This window comes from Polyodon spathula, chromosome 30, assembly GCF_017654505.1.
Source record: "Polyodon spathula isolate WHYD16114869_AA chromosome 30, ASM1765450v1, whole genome shotgun sequence".
Lineage (NCBI taxonomy): Eukaryota > Metazoa > Chordata > Actinopteri > Acipenseriformes > Polyodontidae > Polyodon > Polyodon spathula.
Genome location: NC_054563.1, coordinates 5,480,125 through 5,503,923, shown reverse-complemented (window position 1 = coordinate 5,503,923; position 23,799 = coordinate 5,480,125). Strand labels below are relative to the sequence as shown.

The following is a 23,799-nucleotide window of genomic DNA, read 5'->3' as shown; positions in this document are numbered from 1 at the left end:
CAAGACAACTGTTAGACAACCTGAGAAATAATACTTAAGTTGAAATTTAACTTGCTGATTAATTTCACATTATAATATGAACAGCTACCAAAAAAAAAAAAATACAAAAAAAAACCCCATCAAATGATATTGTGCCTTCACATAATTACTGCGTTCAGAGTGAGCGAACAGCAACATAATAAAATAAAACAAAAAAACTCTACCTTAAAAATGCTGGTTTTGCTTTGTGTTAAATATACAATGAACAGGAAATGCTGGTTTTGAAAGAATATATATATATACATATATAATATATTTCTATATATATATATATATATATATATATATATATATATATATATAAAATGAGAAAATAATATTATACAAGTTCTTAGCATATTTAGTGCTTGTCTCTCAGCACTCTGTTTAGTAAAAGTCAAGAAACTCACACACACATACACACACACACACACATTGCACTTTTAACTTGCCACGGGATACATGGCAAAATGTTTTGACACTGGGGTTTCAGGACTGTCTTGTGATCCTTCAGCGCTAACAATCGATAAAGTTGGATAAAGAGTCATTTGTTTGAGGGGAGGAGACTGCCTTGCCTCAGGTCATGTAGTGAGTGATGGCGCGAAGGGCGTAGAGGAGCTCCGCCTGCATGCGTGCCTCCATCAGCAGCAGATTCACATGAACCTAGTGAGGAAACAGAGGCAATGGGACTCGGAAACTGCACAATTATACACAGCTCAGCCTTGTACTGTTCTATCTGCTAAAATATAACTTTTAAAGCAACCAAAGTTTCTGCTTAATTCCAATGTGTGTTCAGAAGCGTGGAATATAACATGTATGCAGCTAGGAGAGGCATATTTACTAAGTTTCTGCTTAATTCCAGGCATATTTACTAAGTTTTTGTCCAGACCTTTTTAATATAAAATTAAATGCTGCTTCCTGAACTCTGCGTATTGCCGAGTTCAGGAGCTAAACCCTATTGAGATCCCAGGAATGTGTGTAATATAAACACAGTAATATGAATACCTTTTTCCTCCCTATCCTGTAATATGCTGTGGATTGGAGTTCCTATATAAACATTGTTGTTTGTGATGTGCCAGCTCATTACTTTACTGAAAGGGCCTCAGGCTCAAAAGAAATTCAAAAGCACAAGACAGATACAATATTCAAACAATGACTTTCCTTCATGTCGTATACTCGATAGGGCAAGGCTCAATGCTAAAAGACCTGTGGAAAGACTTCTGTCCATGCAAGTGAAATGTATGCTGTTAGTTGCGAGCCCTAGTTTTTGTTTTTTATTTGTGGGTACTGGATCTTTGAACGCGATTGAAAACATAGCAGGACAACATACCGTAAAAACCGGTGTATAAGTCGCCGTCGCCGCCCCCCCCCCTTTTTGAGACAACAAAAAGCCTATAGGTCACACCAGTGTATAATTCGTCCCCCCCCTTTTAGGACCCCCTAAAAATACCTAGAAAATAGACTTATACAAAGGTTTTTACAGTAATGCTGCTATTGTAAAACAAGTGCTTTTCAGCTCAATAAGGACAGCAGTATGGTTATCAACAGCTGTTCCATTATCTGTTTTATTTCCTTATCTTCATACTTTGTGCCAGCACACCTGACTCACCTTCTCAGAGTGCCTAAACTGGCGCCAGTAACTGTCGTACATACGGCGGGTCGTTCTCTCAGGGTAGCAAGTGACCGTCTTTATGAAAACCTTCAGGCTCCGCTCAAGCAGTTGATTAACTTCTCCATAATCATAGTCATCATACCTGAAAGTCAACCATGTAAATACAGTGGCACCAAAACATTTTTTGTACAAATATTATTGAGGAGGTTGGTACTAGAATACACAATATACAATACACACCGATTGGTTTATGAAATCTTTCCAGAACCGTCGTCATATCACTGCCTCGTTTTGTATTCTGATTTCCACGAGCGCACCTCATCGCTACAAAATGGCATGTAAATAAATGGCTAAATGTGCCGATATTTCTCTTGCTACAAAAAGTTGGAAATTGTTCGAGCTCCTGAAAAAAACCTGAATCAGATAGTAGAAGTCGCCAAGAAATTTGTGTTTCCCGTTCTGGTGAGTTGCTTCACCATTCTGTTAAATACTTTTGTGCATGTCTTGAATTCTGCTCCTGTACATGTATTCATAATTAATCTAGAGCTGCTGCTGCATTTTTTAACATGTGTAGGGGTGCGGTGTTCATTTAGTTTGACAGTCAGTTTATTAACGTTAGTTTGTCTGTTACTTTATTTTTATAGTTTATTAACATACACTTGCCTATTGCTTTTCTCTTACTTATTCTTATTATTTCATATGTTGATGCACGTGCGTCATGACAAGAAATAAATATTTATGTATTGACTCGCATTGTGTCTAGTGGTCAACTCTGTCTTAAAAAAACACTTGGGCTATGAGAACACTTAGCTTGCTTCCAAAGAGGTATTCTTAGCCAGAGAATACTGTAGTATTCATGTGTCCTTTTAATTACTATCACTGAATACAATAAAAATACATAGATAGGTTTTCCCTTTAGAGTCCCCCCTATTGTTTTTTCCCCGTTACTTAATGATCGCTGCAGTAAATTATTTAGGAGACCCACTGTGTGTAGGATACTATTGTTTATATAAACAACTAGGAACTTACTTAATTCCGAACATGCAGTGCACATAATTAAACAGCGCCCTCCGAAGCATGGTGGTGTCAATGTCCTCATGGGTGGCCATGTTGTAGTAGGTTAGGTTGGAGACAGTGCGGAACTTTTCATCAAGCATGTGGCCGATGTCAGAATACAGCCGGTTCACCAGAGAGAAGCCGTGGTCATTCCACGAGAACTCCTGTACAAACCAGAACGTACAGACAGGTGAGCACGGGAGCGGGGACCTGAGGAACAAGGGAATGGAACTGGAACAGAAACCATTTTGGGGGTTAAAAATCAGGTTTATCATAGTGCGGTAATCACAGTGCAAGCGCAGCATTCGTGTGGGGGTTGGTCACAGAGACTTTCCAGATAAAATAAATTACCATATACTGTTAATGTGAAATGTTTAAGTTAAATAAGTAAATAAATACATGTTTAAAAATTTACCTGAGCTCTGAATGTCGGCAGGTTGTCTTCTCCTCGTCTGGCAAAGTCCTGGTACCCGAAAGCGGGGTCACTGACAAAGCGGGAGACGTTGGAGACTGGAACAATTTCATCTTCAAAAGCTGTGGGGTCAAGGGGTTCAATACAAGAGTGGTGAGAAGAATGGAGGACCAATCCAGCCAGTTCCTTAGGATTTCACCTCCTAACAGTTTCCATACTAGTGACGTTCCAGGTAACGAGGAGGAGTCACACGATATTTATTGTGTTGCCACAACAGGCAGAACTCAATAAAGAGGGCGGGGGGGGGTTTAACTTTTGATCCCAAGGGAGGTCTAGTTGCACTGAATTAAAACAAGTACATTACTAGTGCATATCAAAGTCACAGGTTGTAATACAAAAGCAGATAGCATTTATTTTCATAAACACACACACAGTCGCAAACAAAAGTATCTGGGCAGTTAAAAAAAACAAAGAATGTGATTTCTAATTGTTCTATTGAAAGATCTAAATTAAAATAGAGATTCAGCTTTATAATAAAACAACAAATTATTACATAACATGCATAAAATAAAAAAAAAACATGCAAAAACTTTGGGCAGTCAATATATTTCATATAAAACCCACTTGTTGCTAATTATTGAAAATTATGACTGCAAATCAACACCTGATGATAATTACAGAATAAGTAAATACATAATCAAGTGCTGAAAAATAAATTGGAAATTTGTGATTAAAAAAAGCAACACTCAAAATGGCAGTGATACAACTAAACGAAAAAGGAGAAACTACCAGAAAAATAGCAGAAACACTCGGTTTACCGAAAAGCACTCTGTGGCTATAATTGACAAACACAGGAGAACAGGAACTACTAGCTCCAGGTGTGGAAGACCAAGAAAGATTTCTGCAAAATCTGGTGAAGAATCGTTCGAGCAGCCCGGCAAAATCCTCGGATTACTGCAAAAAATTTGACACGAGAATTGAGAGAAGATGGACAAGAAATTCATGAGCGAACAATTCAACATTACCTTAAGATGAATGTCCGTGGGTGAAAACCAAGATGCAAACCTTTGTTAAAAACAATACAAGCGATTTGAGCCTGACGATTTCTTCAACCAAACTTTATGGTCAGACAAATCCAAAAAATATAACTTTTTTCACCAAGAAGGCAACAATATGTTTGGAGGAAGAGAGAAGAATTTGAAGAAAAGTTCATCATGCCCAGTGTTAAACATGAGGAAGGTTGTGTGATGTTATGGGCTTGTTTTTCTTCCTCAGACACTGGCAACCTTTGTATTGTAGAAGGATCAATGAATGCTGCAAAATATCAATACATTTTACACTCTCATTTGCTACCCAGTGCTAGAAGGCTTATTGGACAGAAGTTTGTATTCCAGCAGGAAAATGGCCCTAAGCATTCTGCCAAGTCTACAAAGGAACAATAGATTAGTTATGGATTGACAATCTCAGTCCCCAGACTTGAATCTCATTTGTTATGGATTGACTTGAAGGCTGCTGTTGCAAAAAGGAAACCAAAGTCAGTTGTCGAACTCAAAGCTGTATGAGTTGGAGAATGGGCAAAAATATCCCCAGAAATATGCCAGGAACTGGTTTCAAAATTAAAATAAAGACTGCAAGCTGTAAAGGAAGGGTGGGCACACAAAATACTAATGTAAGGGTGCTCAAATACTTTTGTCAAAAGTCTGAAATTAGTTTTTGCGTGTTATTTTTCATTCTATGCATGTTATGTAATAATTTGTTGTTTTATTATAAAAGCTGAATCTCTGCTTAATTTCTACTTTTCAATAGAACAATTAGAAATTTTAACTGCCCAAATACTTCTGTCTGCCACCGACACTACTCACACACACACACACACACACACACACACAGTATATAAGTGTGTTTGTGTGTACTGGATCTGCTTTAAAAAAAAAAAAAAAAAAACTTTATGATATCATATGGCCACACTGGTAATTCACCTGGAATTTGGCCAATAAGTGACACTAAGGTTAGAATAAGCCAGCACTGCAGTAAATTACTTCTACTGAAGCCTGTTACACAATCACTCCCATCTGCCTTTCTGATCCAAAGAGAGTGATAGGCCTGGCTGGTTTAGCAATACACATTGTTTGCAGCTTATTTTAAAACCGCCAGCATTTACTTTCAGGTTCTTCCCTAAAATGAATGTTTTATTGTACAGTCTTTATCAAGACATCTCCCATTTAGGTTTAATTGATTGCCACGCAGTAAAGGATGTTTCCTTATCCATCGTGTAGTACATGATGTACTTTATCCTGAGAATACTTCAAACAGCACAAGTCCCAGCCTCTTGGGAGATTGATGTGCAAATTGCTTTGATTACACAGCAACAAGGCTGTACTTGAGGCATACTTCCGATCCTGAGATCCGAGTTCATTTATATTTGTACTTTCCCTTTCTGTTATAAAAATGGTGGTGTTATACAGCATGAGGTCCATCAGTCAACAAAAAAAAAAAAAAAACCTTCTGAAAAATCAGATCACAAAAAATAAAACTGCCTATGATATACTTCATAACTGACACCCACACACACTTTCATGGTTGATGTATTATAATGTTTGCTCAGCCTGTGATGCCGCGTTCTGATATTTCCATTCACTATACTTTGCAATAAGCTTTGTGAAGCCTTGGTGTACGGAAAGCACACGATAAGAAAAGATTACCATATCTGGGAGTACCATTATACTGTTGCTGAAAATTACTGACTGGATTGTCGTGATGTGAGAAGTACAAATCAAATGAAGCTCCCAGAAAAACCAGAGCGTTGCTTCATTTACTCTAACAGCTGTAATATCTGTATGCAAACATGATGATGCAAGGTTTCTTGAAGCCTGTCAACAAACATAAGGTTTCTATAGCTACAAACATGCGAACTACTGCTGCATCCGAGTGGTAGAGAAAGAATTAGACTGAACCAGATGATTTAAAAGGGTGTCCATGCTGGTGCTGAAAAATGTATGCAATTGAAAAGTATTATAAATATTTAAAATCACACATCATATGTTTGTTGTACACCCGTTACAGAATTTTTGACATATGAAAAGTCCAACCTGACAAAATAGTATTAAGTTTGCTTTTTTTCTATTAATACAGTATCGCAGATGGCTGCAAGATTGTGGTTGATTTTAAGGCATAGTTGTAATACTAAGTTGTCAATATATTCAAAAATAGAGTATTCATGCAGGCCGCAGAGGTTGTAGCCCAAATGTAGGCCTAATATTTAGTAAAGGATTATGTGAATGTCTTGCATGTAACGGTACCTCCAGAGGTGACAAGGAGGCTCTCCTCCTTCTCCTTCTCGAATCGTGTGGCCATCTCCTCCTGCGAGGCCTCCTCTTCCTCCTCCTGGAGTCTCTTCATCCTATCCATTAACGCCTCCAGCTCACTCACAGAATCCATCATCTGAAACACACAATACAGCACAATTTAACCTCATGAGTGAGGCAGCTCCTTGAAGAAATACCTCATATGCTTGCTCACCAGGTCAGCCCTTACCTAGTAAAAACATACTGTGTTAAAGTGTAATTAAGCATAGTGAAATAATGGAAAAGCACAGGTAAGCAAGGTAAAAACAAACAAACAAAAACTTTTGCATAGTATAATCATGCAAACAATTATTATGCAAAATAACTATGCTAAACTTTTATAAGGGAATCATCTGAGAAACATCTCATTTGAAGCATATCTAACCATTTGGTCTTTCAAATTGTAATACATTACATGTATTGTTCCATGCAACTTTTTATCTGTATTTGTGTTCGGTCTGGCTGGAAAAAAAAAAAAAAAAAAATTAAAAATAATATATATATATATATATATATATATATATATATATATATATATATATATATATATATATATATATATATATATATATATAAAGACTAAATTATTGCAAATGAATAAAAATACTACAAATACACATTTAGATATTATAAAAGCAGTTAACAAAAAGAATACATTCCCAAGGTAAAGTCAGGTAAAGCATCCTGAATGAAAACTAGTGAATCACAAAATGTCCAATTGCAACACCTTGTGCTAGAAGTTTTGCAGGGTCAATTAGCGCTGGCATTTGAGTTTCAAGAAGAAAAAATCCTCAAAACACAATTGCAGGTGACAGAAAGTTGGTGTCTCAGTCAAGCCCTCCAGACCCGAAGGCCAACCAGTTTTGTACTGTGCTAAGCTTCGGATTGGACATTAAAACAAGGTCCAGCTCAGCGAAACCCCACGGAAAACAAGCAGGGGTTGGATTCCTGGCTAAATTCACAATAAACATCTGGCCAAGATGTTATAAATTCCCCAACTAACCCTAACAAGACATTGCTCACGGTGGATCTACCTAAAACAAAATTCCTTCAGATAAACAAGCAGACGTGGAAACCGTGTGGAAGGCAGTATGTTGGTGATGCAATGGAGACTGAATCCCACCCCTCACCCCGGGGAGGAGACTGTCCTCCAGGTTGTTGTCATTGGCCAGGTCACAGACACAGAAGTTGTTCACAGACACGTCCTGGAAGCGGTTGGAGGCGTCTGCATCGACCTCAGGGTTGATACCACTGCCGAAGACAAAGCTCGCCAAGGCGTGGAAGTGTGCCAGCAAGACCACGGCGTGGACCAGCTCTGCCAGAGACCAGCTGTTTTCACCAGTCTTCACCAGCTTCTAAAGGGTGGGTGAATCACAACAACTATAAGCATCCCTGAAGATCAGACAGAGCAATGTTTTATTATCACTATTTGAAAAACTGAGAATTGACAACTGAGGATTTAACATGCACTGCTTCTTAAGAACTGTCCTATCATATCTAAGTTCAAAATGCCTGTTGATAATTTAGAAGCAGCAAAGTAGTAGTTGAAAGGTCAGTTGCCATTCAAGCAAGGTCAAAAACTGATTTGGTATTATAAATTGCTTCCCCGTTTGCTCATATTTTTATATAGTAAAAAGAAACAGAGCAAACAAACCAAAGGTATATGTTTATGCCTATATTTACTGCTGAGTGCTGAACTTTTTTTCCCCCTTGTATATTTAAATTTAAAAACAAAATACAAAACTAGCATGAAACCACTTTTAAAAATAAAGAATCCATTGACCAACTAAGTGGTCCCTAACAGCAACATGACTGGTGTGTTTGTCTTTCTTGAAGTAAACTACCTAAATAGTAGCCAATGATTGAAACACAGAAAAATCCTGCCATTCCAGATTTCGAATCTTATCTTTATTTAGAAGAACAGCTTTAACCAACATGTGAAAACCTGTACTTTATCAACACTGCTGGACTGCAGCAGTTTCTGGAGTGTGTGTGTTTCACAATAGGTTGTTTATGCCACAATTATTATCTGCTGCCTCTCAAAGCATTCCTCCGTACCTGTATGTGCTCTTTAGTGATTAACCATGGTCTATGTGCAAGGATTTTGTTGATCTCGTTCAAGTTTCTCAGCCTCTGTGGAGCGAAATCCAGCCCGTTGAGCCACTCCAGACACATGCCGATCTGTAGAAACTCATGCACATGCATGTTCACCAGGAACGAACACTGGTGCCTGGCTGCAGCCTGGGATTGGAAGAAAAAAAATGAAAAAAAGCACAACAACTCATCAAGCCACCAAAGCCATTTCACATTTACAGGTCATTAGAAACAAAAGTAAGATCTCTGGTCCTGAATTCACAACACATTTTCAGTGCTGCTAATTTCAAACATAAGGGATGGGATATCCATAATATAACATCTTACGGTCATTTAACATTTAATTTACAATACTTTACAAAGCATTCTACAGCACTAGGTAATCGTCCTTGATTATCCAGGGATTACCCCAACAAATAGGTGGTTGACATATTTGTAAAGACCCTAGTATTTATTTATTTGCCCCAATACCTGTTGGAGGGCCAGTAAGTAAACGGACAATGTAATGTTGCACTCACCATGATAGCTATATAGTGTCGGTAGTGCTGGGGCAGAGGCCCGTCTATCCTCAGCAAGTAGAACTGGCAGCGAAGGAAGGACTCCAGATACTGGGGGTGGAGCCCCATGACCTGGGTGAGGTGGTTCAGCTGGCCCGACGAGGAGTAGTCCCCCACGAGCAGCAGCAGGTTGGTGTGCATGTCCACCGGAGTCGCCTCCAGGATCTAAAGCAGAAAGAGCGATGGAACAAGAACCAGGGATTAGCATACAGCAGTGTGCACGGACAGGCAAATTGCAAACAGGCGTATTCAGCAGCTTGAGCAGTCACACACAGTAAGCGGTACAGAATGGCGTGCAGTAAATAGTTAACTGCTGTGATTATTGAATCCAAACACTGTCTCACTTGATGGTGCTATAGTGTTGGTGCTTGCATCTAACAGAAAGACAGTAATCACCGTTCCCTTAATGTAGAAATGAAACATAGTTTACTGGTACTATGCTTCCTAACACGTTCATGGACAAAGAGGATAACTATTTATTAGTTATATGTAAAAAGCTCCATTACCTCTTTTTCTGGTATGAAGGCACTCGGTCCGCTTGTCAGTGGTCGAGGGATTCGCATTCCTTTTTCCTGTAAAAAACAAAACAAAACAAACATCTCTAATTAAAGCAACTGCGTGAGTTTTTAAACTGTCGCTTGTCAAGTTGATATCAGACACAGACAGGACAGCAAAGAATGATTTACTACAATTCTCTATGTTTTTACTACAGTATTATCTGGTCTTAGATAAGGTTATCATTGCATATACCGAAAGGAACAGATGAGAACTACAGCAGCACAGTGATGTAGAAATAAGAACTTATAGGGGTGGTTTACAGTAGATGTTGTGAGCTGCTGTGTAGGGAATTTTTGGTAAGGGTAACAGTAACACATTTGCATAGGTTGGAACACTTGTTAACCTCTGACATCTGACATCTAACTCCAAGTCGATAATTCTGAGAACTGCACCAAGCCTTAACTTAATGGAAAATGTCTTTCAGACAACAGCCTTTGCAGAACGGATTGGGCACTGTACATGCTTTAACATTATACAACATCAAAAACAGGCCATATTGATTGCAAAAAGAAAGAAATGGATTTCAATTCTGCAAAACCACGCAACGCATATTTCCTCGAGAATAATGTACCACACTTTGTAGGCCTGGTCCCAACAAAACCAAACAATTTATTTAAGAGACACACTGCCAAAAACAGTTTTGTAAATACTTGTCTCTCAAAGCACCTTACTAGCATTTAAATTGTCATCTGGCCCCACAAATCCTTTCATAATAGCTATAGAATGCTGGTCATCCTCTAGACTTATTTTTACATTTATGTCAACACGGTATTTCAGCCAGCCCTTGGCAGTATGCCAAAATACCCTTCCCTTTAACATGACACTTCCCCCCGCATAGCTCACATAAATAGTGAAAGCATGGTAAATGATCTCTTGGCTAGCACACAGACACTAAGGGAGATCTCCCTACAGTACATGTCTGATTCCAACAGTATTTATGAAATAGGCCACAGTTTACATCCTTACATCTTTCAATGTGCCGCCTGGCTTTGTTGTCAACATCAATTTACTTCTTTCTTGTCCAAATGTTCTTTAGATGGCAATTAGATGGCAATTTGTCACATAGACTTTAGTGTACTGTCTGTATGTGTGTGTGTGTATATATATGTCACCTCAAAGTCAGAGAAGAAAAATGGGTGGTAAAATTTTTTTTTTCTCTCAAACTTTTATTCATGGCATAGACATCATGAACAGAGCATTCAAGACAGTAACAAGAATCCTTGGAAGTGAGAGGATTTCAAAATTATTTTAATTAAAACAAAAAGTATGGGAGCTCATCTTTAAAAAAGCAAACTTTAAAACTTGCCATCTATGTCATGCGGGTTACAATAATAAATACAACACACGGACGTGCTTCGGAAGAAGCTCATGCTGTTTTTATAACAATGTAGCAAGAGCACACACACACGCGCGCACACACGCACACACATGCACACACACACGCACACGCGCGCACACACGCACACACAACATGCCGTTATTTCAAAACTCAGGGGCTGCTGGATTTGGACTTTAAAACATACTTGTGTTATGTCAGCCTATAAAATGTAGTGCTGTTTGTTACGTAACTTTGTCTTCATTTGGCAATAGCTACAGTTAGTTTAAATGAGAGAGGCAAGCTGTAATGTGTTTTACTTTAATTTACTTAAGTTCAAGGATTTCTTTTCTTTTCTCTACCCTGGGCCATTTCTGTTCTATAGCTATATGGCCACAGTTATTCAATCTGTTACTGTTTCCATGAATTGGAGACATGCATCCCCTGCTATTCATGAGCTTCGACCAGCCTCTCTATTAACGCTGGCAGTAGTCACTGTTTGCTCTCTGAACACTGCCTTGGGCTCTGATCAAAACCCCAGTAGCTCTGACAACGTATAATTGAGTAGCAGTCATAGGATCAACCTCTGTAACCTTTCAAGCAAAGCAAACAGCTTCTGCATGCACAATAACTTGTAACAATAAACCAAGCTGTTGTGGGATGATATTTAGAAAAATCTAGAACAAGATTTACTGCTTACGGCTCTGTTTTGCAACAGTGATATTAAAAAAGGTTTTATATTCTCATACAATCGCTTGTCTTTGTCAAGCGTTGAGGCGTGATTACAGTATCTATAAGTTACATTTGAATATGGCAGCAGCAACAAGGACACCAAGATACAGCTTTATAATAATTTACAACAAACTAATTTATTTATATATTTTACCAAACCATACCAATTTCATTTATATACTGTCCTTCATGAGTAAGTATCCCAAAAAGCTTTGAAAAAACATTACAATGCTTCATGAGGACCCAATGTAGTGACCTTAAAACTGTGGAAATATGGCAAACGGACTTGGTGTGTGTAAGTATTATTGTTGCTGCAGCTTATTCAACGAGGTACCATGGAGACCAGCAAACAAGGAATTACAATAGTCAACCCTAGAGGTTACAAAAGTGTGTCTCAACACAGGACAGACCCAGCACAGGCCTCCACTTACTGTAGCTGTATTTCTCAGGTGCCAAAAATAAATCTTAGTAATAGAATGTAAATGGTGCTCATAAATCAAAGCAGGATTTAAAATAACTCCCAGGCAAGAGGCAGGAACCAAAAGACTGCAAACGAAAGAAATAGCAAGGGAGGAGGAGCTGTGCCAAGGTGACACTGGCGGTGTTTACATGCACAAGTCACAACGTGTTTGCTGTACATTTCATGAAATGCGGTGCTATGCAGTTCTGACTTAGAAAAAACATATATTTAAAAAAACTGGCCACACCAATGCAGGTTACTCAATTCATAGTCATTTAGGGGAGGGGATATTTAAATGTCTGCTTCTGCTTACGAAGCAGGAAAAGAACGACTCTGAATACCGTGAGGAGAGCTTCATGCGTTGCCATGAAGATAAAAACATTTAAGAAGAGAAATGAATTCACATGTTGTTGCGCACATTCTGAATTACGCCGCACATTAGCTACTTGTTTGTCTGGTTACCTTTCCAACGCACACGCACAAAATTATATAAAATATAAGTACAAGTTTTACTACTTATAAATTTATATTTGTCTATGTGTTTTTTTTTTTTTGTGGAACATCATAATTTTAATTTCCGTAACACTAGGACCACCTTTTACAACACATGTTAATACTTGCCAACATTTGGAAACTGTTCAGCAGGATGCTCATCTCCGTGGGGGGGGGTCATACGCATCAGACAAATGGGAGGAGTCATACACAAAAAACAGTCATCATCATATAATAGACGTATCCCCCTCTCAACACAACACAACTATCATGACAGTAAAAATAGACATAACGGAGCGTTCTTACCTTTGTATAAGTTAGTGATCAGCAGATATGTCAGCCGCACGAAGAGCACAGCATGTGGTTTAAATAGCGGGACTTTCTTCCTATGCATCGGGACGCGGGACATTTGCTAGGAAAGCGGGACTGTCCCGACCATATAGGGACTGTTGGCATGTATGCATGTTTTTATTTGAACATAACCTACAATATTCTATTTTTTTATAGAAGCCTGTTGTTATCTCTACTGGACCTGGCAGCCATCAATTCCTTCGTTCTATACAAGGAATGCACTGGGGAAAATATCAGTAGGAGAGATTTCATCTTGAAGCTAGCCACAGCGCTTCAGCAGAAACATTTCAATCAGAAAACTGCAAAGTTGCAGGCTGCAGCAGCTCAACCTGGATTCTGTTTAAAAGAAATGAATGGGTCGAAATGACAAACCTATATCCCAGTGGTGCAAGCCAGGAATCACCCTGGAATGCATCATGCACTTTTAAGTATAATCCCAGGAAAACCCATGGATAGGTAGCTAATGCACGGTACTGTAAAATCCTTTAAAAATTCAAGCTGTATCTTATCCTCACAGGTTAAGGCTGATCAAATTGACCCCTAAACCCAACCTAGACCTACTTATTGTGTACACGTCACTGAACCCTAACTACCTCAAGCATATTTCTTTTTTTTTTTTTTTAATATTGTTTTGAAACCCTCACAGAAGGACACATTTTAACACTCACTCGAGTGCTCAAAATCTGTATCCCAAGCCAAGTTTATGTCACAGTTGTCTTAGTTTTCATCCTTCAAAATGTATTACAGTACATAGTCAGCAGATATGTACAGTAGCGTAATTAGTTTACTTTATGGGTTTTATTTGTACACCAAGTGACAATAAACACATGCAAGACGACTGATATGGTCTGTTCCTGTGTAAAGCAGTTGAGCGAAGCCTGTTTTGCAGCACAAGACTAAACTAGCTCCCCAAATCTTTTCATCTTAACTCAGTATGCCATGGGGAGGGGTATTTATTGACCAGTTTACCCAATTATTTAGAAACACTTTTTTGTGGTAAAATGAAGAACATATGTACCCTCCAGGCATGAATTATACATGATTATAAGGTGAACCACTGCACTTGAGGGACCTTAGTTTATTAAAGTATTTGTTCATATATTTGCAGAGGAACAATTAGCCAGTGGAGTCCAATGGCCTGCACCCCTAGTCGTTCTGCAATTCCTAGAAAATGTATAGTAAGTTGAGTTATCGCTGCACTTATATGAAGGCTTGCTCAAGAAAGTGTTTCCCAGAAACTTAAAGAGATAAATATCTGTTCAGGAATACCAAGATATTTAGAGTGGTGTAAATTAGGTAGTAAGTGCCCCACCCCAGTGTTTCTCCAATCTCTCCCAGGACTAGCTAGGTGATTTTATCGAGCAGGGAACCATGGTTACAGTGTTTGCTAGGAGAAAGCGAAGAGCGGCAACTGAATTTGACCTGAAAGTTTCTGCGAGATCGGCACTGTCCTCTTTTAACCCGGGTAGCTGCCACGGCGGCAGCAATAATAATCATTGTATAGCCACTTGAAGTATAAAGCTTAGGTGCATTAGTCCACCATCAGCACTAAATCCACCAGGAGACAATCTGTTCAGGCTGATCAGACCAGCTAATGGTAAACTGCAGCAACCCTTTTCCCTACTGCAGCTCTCAGCAGACACTTTCTTTTCAGCCTCCACTCTGTGCAGCATGGAGGTCTCCTGACAAAGAACAGGCAGCTCCGTTTCTGTTTTATTTGTTTATCAGGAGCTCATATTTCCTTTGACATGCTTCCGTTTACAAAATTTCCTGAAGGGGGAGATACAGGCATAGACTCAGGTATTTACACCTCAAGCACATACTAAGAGTAGAACTGTAGGTTACCACCAGCATTAACCTCTGCTTAGTAAGATCACTATTATAACTGCAATCCAAATACAGTTAAACTACTGATTAATTTATCCTCTCCATTTCCTGTATTAAATTTAAAAGGATGTTGGGATTATCTTAGCTATTTTTTTTTTTTTTTAATTCAGCCTTTTTTAAGACTACTGACAGTTGTGTGAAAATAAAACAGCCACAAATGTTTGTTCAACTTTGTTCACCTTCGCTTGTTTGCTTATATTCAAATCAATCCCACAATGCAACGTGACCATTTACTGGCGCACTATGACCTTTACTGCCGCATTACTACTTCCTTGGTCAGCTACAGGACACCTGACAAGATTACAGCCTTCTTTAACTGCACGTCGCGCAGACCATCCAGCTCAGCTATACCTGGGAAAAGGCAGTGAAAACACGGCACACAGGACACCCTCTGCTCCATGTTGGCTAATGTAGCCAGTTTTTAATCTAAACCAGTTACAGCTCTGTTTCTCAGGTTACGACAGACATTCAAGAAAGGAGGACAGATCTTGGAACTTGTTAGTACTGTACTGTAAGAGCTGGTGGTAGGTTTTTCATGCAATTCTTATTAAGTCAGTCCTCTGCTTGCACGCTCTACATACTTTGACCCCAAAACTAGAGAACTAAAAGGAACTAAAACAAAACAGTTAATTGTGTTCAACAACTGGCTGTTTGACTGCTATTGTAGTTTACTCATTACAGTTTCTAAATAAATAAATAAATCAATCAGAAGTTTCATAAATAAGAAGTGCCCTGGCCAGCTCCAGCCTCAGCTGGTTTGTTTTACAGAGCTCCAGTACATTAAACACATACTGCCTGAGGCAACCGAGACAAGCCTTGTAACACACATTCACACAACGACACCAGTCTGAACATAATCAAATTATAATGTTACAGGCCTACTTCAGTCATTCAAAACATGAAGTGATGTTAAAAGAGCAAGAAACGCAAAAAGAACCTTGTTTACAAATGTACTGAACAGGATAGGAATCAATGCAGTATTTTTTTTTTTTCATTTCACAGTAATGTCACATGTCCCTTTCTTAAACTGTGTTTAAAACACAAAAAACAAACAGGTTGTTGTCAAAATGTAATTTGTAACCTACATTTTAAAAAAGTGCAGAGTACGGTGATTTCAGAATAACACCCTGTTGCAAAGTGCCCGCCCCTGTGTGTATTATATGTTGTGTGTTAATGTTGGTGTATAGTCACTGGTACACGGGATATAAACGGATCTGTGTAACACAATTGTTTAAAATGTATATTTGTATTTAGGCACGAGGATTGCACAGCACTTCACGTGCAAGTAAAAGGTAATAATATGTGCGCACGGGGAATTGCACTTGATTAATTCACGTGCAGTTGTACCGCGACTCCAATTGAATGATTGATTGCTAATTGAGTCTCGGTACAGCTGCATAAAAGCTGCATGTTTTCACCCACTCGGGGTTGTGTGTTGGGTGAGTGGGGAACGGGTTTGGAGACGGACGTAATTGTGATAACTGTAAGAAAAATATCAGCTCACCGTGTTTGTCTGTGTAGTCCGTTTCATTTGTCTCTTATTTTGGTGAAAGTGCCGTGTCCTGTGTTTTTGTTTGTTGCAACCTTTTTATTTCCTGACTGTCTGTTCACTTATTAAATGCTGAGCGAGACTATTCGCTCAGCTCCACCTCTCTTGTTGTTTATCCTGGCTCTGGTCTGACGCCACCCACTCCGTCCGTCTTTGTGACACACCCTCAATATAAAGTTTGTTGGCACTGTAGACAGGGGACTCAATGGACTTTCGTATCTAGTTGCCAGGGCAATACTAATCAACAATTAGTTCTGGCAATTAATTGCTGGCATTTTTTTCTATTATACTTTTAATAGCAATATTGCTGGACATATTACCAGCATTTTAATGTAAATTCAACATGGTGCCATCCAGTTTGCGCACTGCCATCGGGAAAGGATGACTAAGACTACATCACAGCTAGAAAAAGTGACCCTCACTGGGTCTCTTTACTCTACAGGAAATTCAGGGGTTATTCTTGTACTGATAATTATTGCAAGGGCCTGTTAGGGAAACCAAACCAACACGATGAGAATGACTGAAATCCGTGAAGTGTCAGTTAAAAAGAAATTCACTACTACTCAAACATTTCAATTACATTTTAGACCAATCACAGTGAATTAAAAACTTGTTCTTGTTCTCGGTGAACGTGTTGTTCTGCTTATTGTCACCACCCACAGCACACTTGAAAACTGTAAAAAAGTCTAAATAAAACCATCAGCTGCAAAGTTGCCATTGCCCCCTCAAACAAGCTGCAATCAAAATACCCTGTACCTCCTTGACAGATCAGTTTCGATGCAGTTCCAAAGAAAGCATGTGCTTTTTCAGCCCTGCCAGTTTTCCGTGGTGTCTTCAGACACAAAAAGGTTAGAAGTCACAACCTAATTAATATATACAACTGCACCTTCTGATTTTCTGCAGTTGTGCTTTCCACGTCCATACAGACGTGTGGACTCCTTTCTGCAGGGTCATTTAGTGCTGCATATAGCCTACACTGTGTAGTTTATTGCTAATTAGATCATTTTAGGCTCAGTTTAATCCATGTTTTAACACTGCTGAACATTTGTTTCATGCATTGCGTGAATTTAATTGGGTCTTTTGGGTTGAGATTAAATTCATTCTAAAAGATGGAAAGCATCAAGTTCCACCCCAGACTAAGACAGAGCAACACTAGTGCCAAAAACACGGTGTGCACTCCTTTACTGGCAGATTCCAGTACCTTTGCAGATTAGTCTTGGTGTTGTTTCTGATGTTAATCTCAAGATTACAATTGAACTGAAATTGCTCACCGACAGAAAATGAAACAATCGTTTTAATGAATACCACTGAGTGACTCAAGGACAACTCTTATCAGGCTGGACACACATTCAGCTGACGTGAAATGATAAAGCAGGGAGTCTTTACTAATAGCCAGCCTTTATCAAGAACTTCAGCTTGCATCTGTAATCTATTTTCTTACTAGTGATAAAGTTTCTAATGTTAAACAACGGTTAGAAAATTATTTTATTTTTATTGGAATTAGCACCTCTTTAAAAACACAGCCACATAATTGTATCAATCTATTGAAGAAATTACTTAAAAAGGCTTGTAAATCTGAGATCATCCACAGATTTCAAATATAAAAAAATATGTATTTTATGTATTTTCGACATTTTTTTTGTACCGACAGGGTCAGTAAATAGCATGCCGGTATTTACTTATTCACCTGTTTTCAAAGGAGACAGTGTAAAGGTCATTTTTAAAAGCTGTTACAATTCAGCTGCTGCATTATCAATTCATTTTATGGGAGGGCTGTGGCTAAGTGTGTGCAGGTGAAGGCAATACAACAGTGCTGAAGAAACAGACAGACAATGATATCCAGGTGCAAAGGTGTTTATTAATTGTATTTTTCCAAAGCCTGACAGCAAAACAAACAGTAAACATGAATTATGTAAAGTGATACAGCGGCGTGTATCTCTTTATTTATAATCCCCAGATTTGACCCGTCACCAATAGACCAATTCTTTATACATCCACACGTAACACAAAACACATACACAGGTGCTTTAGTGAGTGAATTAGTGCTCGTGGTGCAAATACAGTTCTTTGTGAAACAAGGGAAGTGCTGATGTTCGGTTTGGTGCTGGTCTTTGGCTAAAGCTCTGGGTCGTGTTAGTAATCTAAACAACTAAACAAACACTTTTTAGCAAGACAGTACAAAATGAACACAACACTCATGCTTTTTCACCTTTCTCCTTTTAGGTTTTCCATAACCATTTACAAAAGGAACAGGTCACATCACTACGTTCCCTTTTTATACCGTCACCCATGACCCCTTTGTCAACGAACACATCCGCTCCTCCAATCCGTGGATGCCACGCCGTTTCCCGTCCGGGTCACTGAGTTTGTGTACCGTAGCTCCGCCCCCTTTCTAGATGGCCGACTTCCACCTAACCCTGGGAATAAACTGTCATGCCATTTACTCCAGGGTACTCTGTTCCCTTTACACAGCGCCCTCACAGGTTGGGAGGGAGATCCAACAAAAAGAATCATTCGAGCTCTGTCAAAGCTTCTACAGTATTGAAGTAAGATGCTGCCCAGCCCCAGAGGTGGATGAGCCAGAAAATGACTAGATAGCCTAGCAACAGTGAATCAGGTCCACCCTAATTGGTTAGGGGGCTACCATCTAACTCTAACTCTCTCACCAAGAAGTGCTAAATGAATCGCGCAAAAAGTGAATAAAGCAACTGTATTCAATCCCATGTGCTTTTCCAAATGTGTGGAACACATCTGAAGAAGCTGATGCCAGACTAAACTTAAGTAAATAAGTTATTGTGTAGATATCCTACAACTACACAAAAAACTTGTGGTAGTTACTGTATTGTAGATAACATTGATGCCTGTTCCTATCCCATTCAAGGCCAAATGGTGCTCAGATATTACAAACATTGAAAAGAAAACAACATGTTAAAATATTAGTCCATCCATTAGCTCGAGCGAGGAAATTAGAGCTGAATGTGGGACAGCGACAGACTACTGTAGACACTGTTAGAAACACACAGACTGTAAACTATTGAGACATATTGGGGCAGACTTATCAAGGTCAGGTTAATGAAGTACTCAAAGATTTGTCCACAGCCCCTTTCACACTGGCACTTCTACCCGGGTCAGGACCCAGGTTCTGGCTACCCGGGTCACAATCCTGCAGTGTGAAACCACATACTTGGGTCGTACCCGGGTTAACCCACCTGGGCATATGGGTTGATACTCTTTGACCCGGGTTGAGTGAGACAAAATGCATGACTGCTGATGAAATAAACAAAGAGCCGCTCCCGCGTAAAGGTTTCACTAATGCAAGGAACTTTTTTGTATATTCTATTTAGCCGTATTTCTCTTGCTAGAGACCCACCATCAGCCAGACTGCAGAAGTGATGAAGAAACATTTGCTCCAAATCAACATTTGGACCGACAGTTCAATCCAGAGAAGCTTGGATGGAAGCGTCTGTAACAAACTTCCGGGGCATTGATACACGCATTGTGCACCTGCGTCCGTCACCTAGGTCATCCCTGCTTTGTCAAAAACAGTGTGAAATCACACAGTCGACCCGCATGACACTGGGTCCTGATCCGGTTGGGTTCTGACCCGGGTACAGCATTCCAGTGTGAAAGGGGCTTATTGTTACTAGTTATGTAACATTAATAGTTCTATGTTTCTTTACCAAATAAATGGCGCAATCTGCATTTTAGTGTAAAGACCTTAATAAATCTGGCCCATTTTCCTTGAACAAACAGTAAAATGTACAAAGATCACTGTGAGGCTTTTAAAATCTGCAATCGTTTTGTATTTTGACCTGTGCCTGTGAAGTACTGGAATAACCGGAGATAGGATAGCTGAGCTTGGAAAACACGCAGACCGGATGAAGCAATAGCTGATTGCTGGACATGCTGCTTTTAAAGCAGTAAACTCAAGGCTAAATCTGAAATACACTCCAGTAGCAATCCTAGTAGTGACAGCATCTTCCCACATACATTTACACGATATCTGCTAAAGATAAATTAGACCTAAATCAATATTAATATGCAATGTAAAAACTAAGATTAAAGAGTGTTCACATGCCATCGTACTGGTATTTCACCATCATCTTGCGTTCTTTTTAACTAGACAGGTGTCCACAAAAAATGGCGGGGTTTAGATCCAATGAATATAACCCACATATCCTAGATTTTTTCAGATTAGAGTTAGACTTGTACAGTATAATCTTGAAGTGCTCGACTTGCAATTAGTTTATCAGTGTACTCTGCCTCTTTAAACTCAGATAAAAAAAAATGACAGATTAGGAGATGTAGAAGGTTCTTGGATCCTTTAGAGGAAAAAGGAGCCACCTCTTGTAAATGAGAGCTTCCATTCTTCCGCAGCTGAAGTTCATAAATCCTAGATTCTTTTAAGAAAAAAACAGAATCCAAAAACAAGTAGCCTACAGTTTTACAGCAGTAAACAAAAAAAGTATATAATTTAAGAGCAAAAAGAACGATGCCGATTTCTATGTAATTCCAGTCAACAATGTTACAAATAGGAGGCAGGGCTGCACTGCAGCCAAACAGTATTCATAATTAATCATTTCTAACAAACTGTATTTGATAGGATATGTGCAAGAAAGGTGCAAGCCACAGGAAGGTGAGCAGATATGTCTGGGGGGTGGGGTTTGCAAGTTTTAAAAAAATAAGTGAATCAGAGCTGCAGTTTTGTGCACTGTAATTAAAGCTGTTCTTTTTTAGCACAAACCTGCCAGGCTAATCTAGGCTAAAGAGATCAAAATCAATGGTAGTGGATTACTCAACATTTGCGCTTTACTAAAAAAAAAAAAAAAAACCATTCTATAAATTCTGTTGTATTAATTTGTATTAATCCATTTATGTAAATAATACAACTCTCCCAGTTTTTTCCCTATTTTTGAGTTTGGATCCATTTTTAAATCTACCTCTGCTTAACATAAATCATTTTTACTGCTTCTAACAATTTATCTGAAATGGAATCATTGCTTGCTTTGGAGTATTGAGTAAATTACCTAAACATCTGTTAACAAGCAGACAAATGATTTACAACTTTCAGCGTGTTAAGGACCTACTTTTATAGCGATGAATCATCAAAAAGGTCCTGAGATACATGCTTAACTGTATCTACATAGTGCTGTCTGTTCCATCTCAGATCTGCATCATTTACTTCCTACAGCCTGGCATTAATGCTGCATTTCTAGATGTAGGATTTTAGCTGCGGTTGGTCTATTGTAAACACAAGAGAAAAGGGGAGCAGAGTTCCTGTTTGATTCCGAGCTCAAATGACTGCTGTTTTTGATCTAGCTCCTTGTGTTTTCAGAAACACATTTTTCAAACACTGCTGGCTCGCTTCCTATTGCCAAGTTATTAAACGAGAGGGTGATGTAATAATTCATAGTGCACCCTCATTGGTCGAGTACCATCCAAATTTAATTTACGCTGCAACCTTCTTGGACTTCGTACTGGTTGTTGTTCTAAAACAAACTTCTGCATAGGGTTATTTTTAATTGTATTTGTCATTTGTGTCCACTTGTTTGGTAATGGTGATTTTATAAAGTACTGTAGCAAAAGCTGCTGTTATATTTCCATACTTTTCAAATATTGAGTGTATGTAGTTTGTACTTTACCATTCTTAATCTGCACTCTAAAGTGCAAACTATTGCAAATATAATACAGTATACTTTTAGCAGGCCTATCATAGCCAATATAAAAACACAAGCCTCCATGAGATCACACTGGACTACCCAGCAGTAGGTAATCACTGTAGACAAACCAGCTGACCCAGACATTGCTATGGTTAACACTGCATGCATGGCAATTTTAAAAACAGTAACAAAAATACAAATGCTGGATGGAAAACCAAAATTGGGTATACTTAGTTTAGCTGTACCTTTGCACTGTATCATATTACCTGGAAGACAGATACAGTGTATTCAAGCTTGTAAGTCAAAGTCTTGGTTTTTTTTATAATGCAATACGAGTTGATTCCAGTAAGTTTGGCACTAGCAAGCAATCTGTTAACAACTTGAAGTGCCAGTGGTGAAATGTGTTTGTTTGACTGTAGAAGATACCCAGGGCTATTTTCATGAGGCATGAGCCTGAACCAACTGTAAACACGGACCGTTTCCCAGAATGCGGATGCTTTATGAATACAGACGTTTCATTTATTCATCTATATTGCTCTTGATTTCTGTGAAGTCCTGGGTTAAGATGCTGCTGTACAATTTTCTTTTTTTTTTTTTTTTTTATTTTTTGATTGTCAGAACATACGACAATTGATTGATCATGCATCTTAGAGGACCGACATAATGGAAATGAAGCTCTATAACAGCTTACACCCTGCCACCCCCCCCCCCAAATAAAAAAAAAAAACCTAAACACTTTTTACTTTGAATTTAAAACCATAAAATACCACAGAACAGCTGTTTTCAAAACCCTAAAGACCTTTACTCTTGGACATAAGGTTATACTACCACTCTGAATAACTCAGTATTGATTGGTTTGATTACACCATAAGCCGAGTTTGTTGCTGAAATTATTCACCCTCATTATAAACAGATGACTTAACCCCAGTCAGCTTGTCATTAAACAGGCTTTAACTGCCCTACCTTACCAATCTTCTAAAAGCACACAGGAGTGGTGTGTTCAGGATAGGGGTGTGCAGAGAACCCATTACCCACACTAGAAATTGTACTGGTACTTTGGTGATGTCACTGGAAGTGGGCGGGGCTAACACTGAAAGTGCAGTAAAATGCATATCTGGCCCTGAGTTTCACTCGAAAAGTGACCAGACAGGGCTTTTATGTTTATTTAACAATTTTGACAGTTCTGAAGTCCAGAAAAATCATTGTAATTCTTCTTGTGCAAGATGTATTATGTATTTACTGGTTTGAGCTCCTATTGTTTATTGTGATGGGGGTGGTGATTAATGTACACAGTTTTAAGTTTTCAATACACTGCCCTTTAAACAGTGAACGTAGCTTGTATAAAAAAAAAAATGCGTGGGAAAGATCAAAAGTTAAACAAGTATTCAAAAACGAAAATGACAGTCAGAGGTCAGCAAATCATTTTACTTTTTTTTTATTCTGCAATGTCAAAGCCAAAAAAAACTTCAGTCTAACTTCCGTTTCTGTCTCTCCCTTTTGATACAGTATCTGAACTGAAGAAAAGCTGCGCTGGCACTTTAACACAGACATCTTATTCAGCATTTGTTTTATAACTAAATAAATAATAGGCTTATTACATGGTTATCTTTCCTAATGCATTTACTTTTTTGCTGCGAGAGCAGCTGCAGCTTTCTCCGGAAGACGAGGCGCTTCAGCCCCACTCCGGCAGCCAAACCTGGGG

At 38.8% G+C, this 23,799-nt stretch overlaps 1 protein-coding gene across 1 annotated transcript in view; it reads right to left on the bottom strand.

Annotated features, from left to right (window-relative positions):
- Positions 1 to 289: 289 nt before the first annotated feature.
- The window catches only part of sesn3 (sestrin 3), a 31,402-nt gene continuing 7,892 nt past the window's right edge, over positions 290 to 23,799 (bottom strand). Inside the window, exons 2-10 of the mRNA XM_041233169.1 lie at positions 9,600 to 9,665; positions 9,055 to 9,258; positions 8,501 to 8,683; positions 7,573 to 7,797; positions 6,398 to 6,539; positions 3,102 to 3,220; positions 2,660 to 2,850; positions 1,628 to 1,772; positions 290 to 681 (exon numbers count right to left, since the gene is read on the bottom strand). Of these exons, the coding sequence (XP_041089103.1) occupies positions 595 to 681; positions 1,628 to 1,772; positions 2,660 to 2,850; positions 3,102 to 3,220; positions 6,398 to 6,539; positions 7,573 to 7,797; positions 8,501 to 8,683; positions 9,055 to 9,258; positions 9,600 to 9,665 (1,362 nt within the window). The 3' untranslated portion in view covers positions 290 to 594. The remainder of the gene's footprint in view (positions 682 to 1,627; positions 1,773 to 2,659; positions 2,851 to 3,101; positions 3,221 to 6,397; positions 6,540 to 7,572; positions 7,798 to 8,500; positions 8,684 to 9,054; positions 9,259 to 9,599; positions 9,666 to 23,799) is intronic.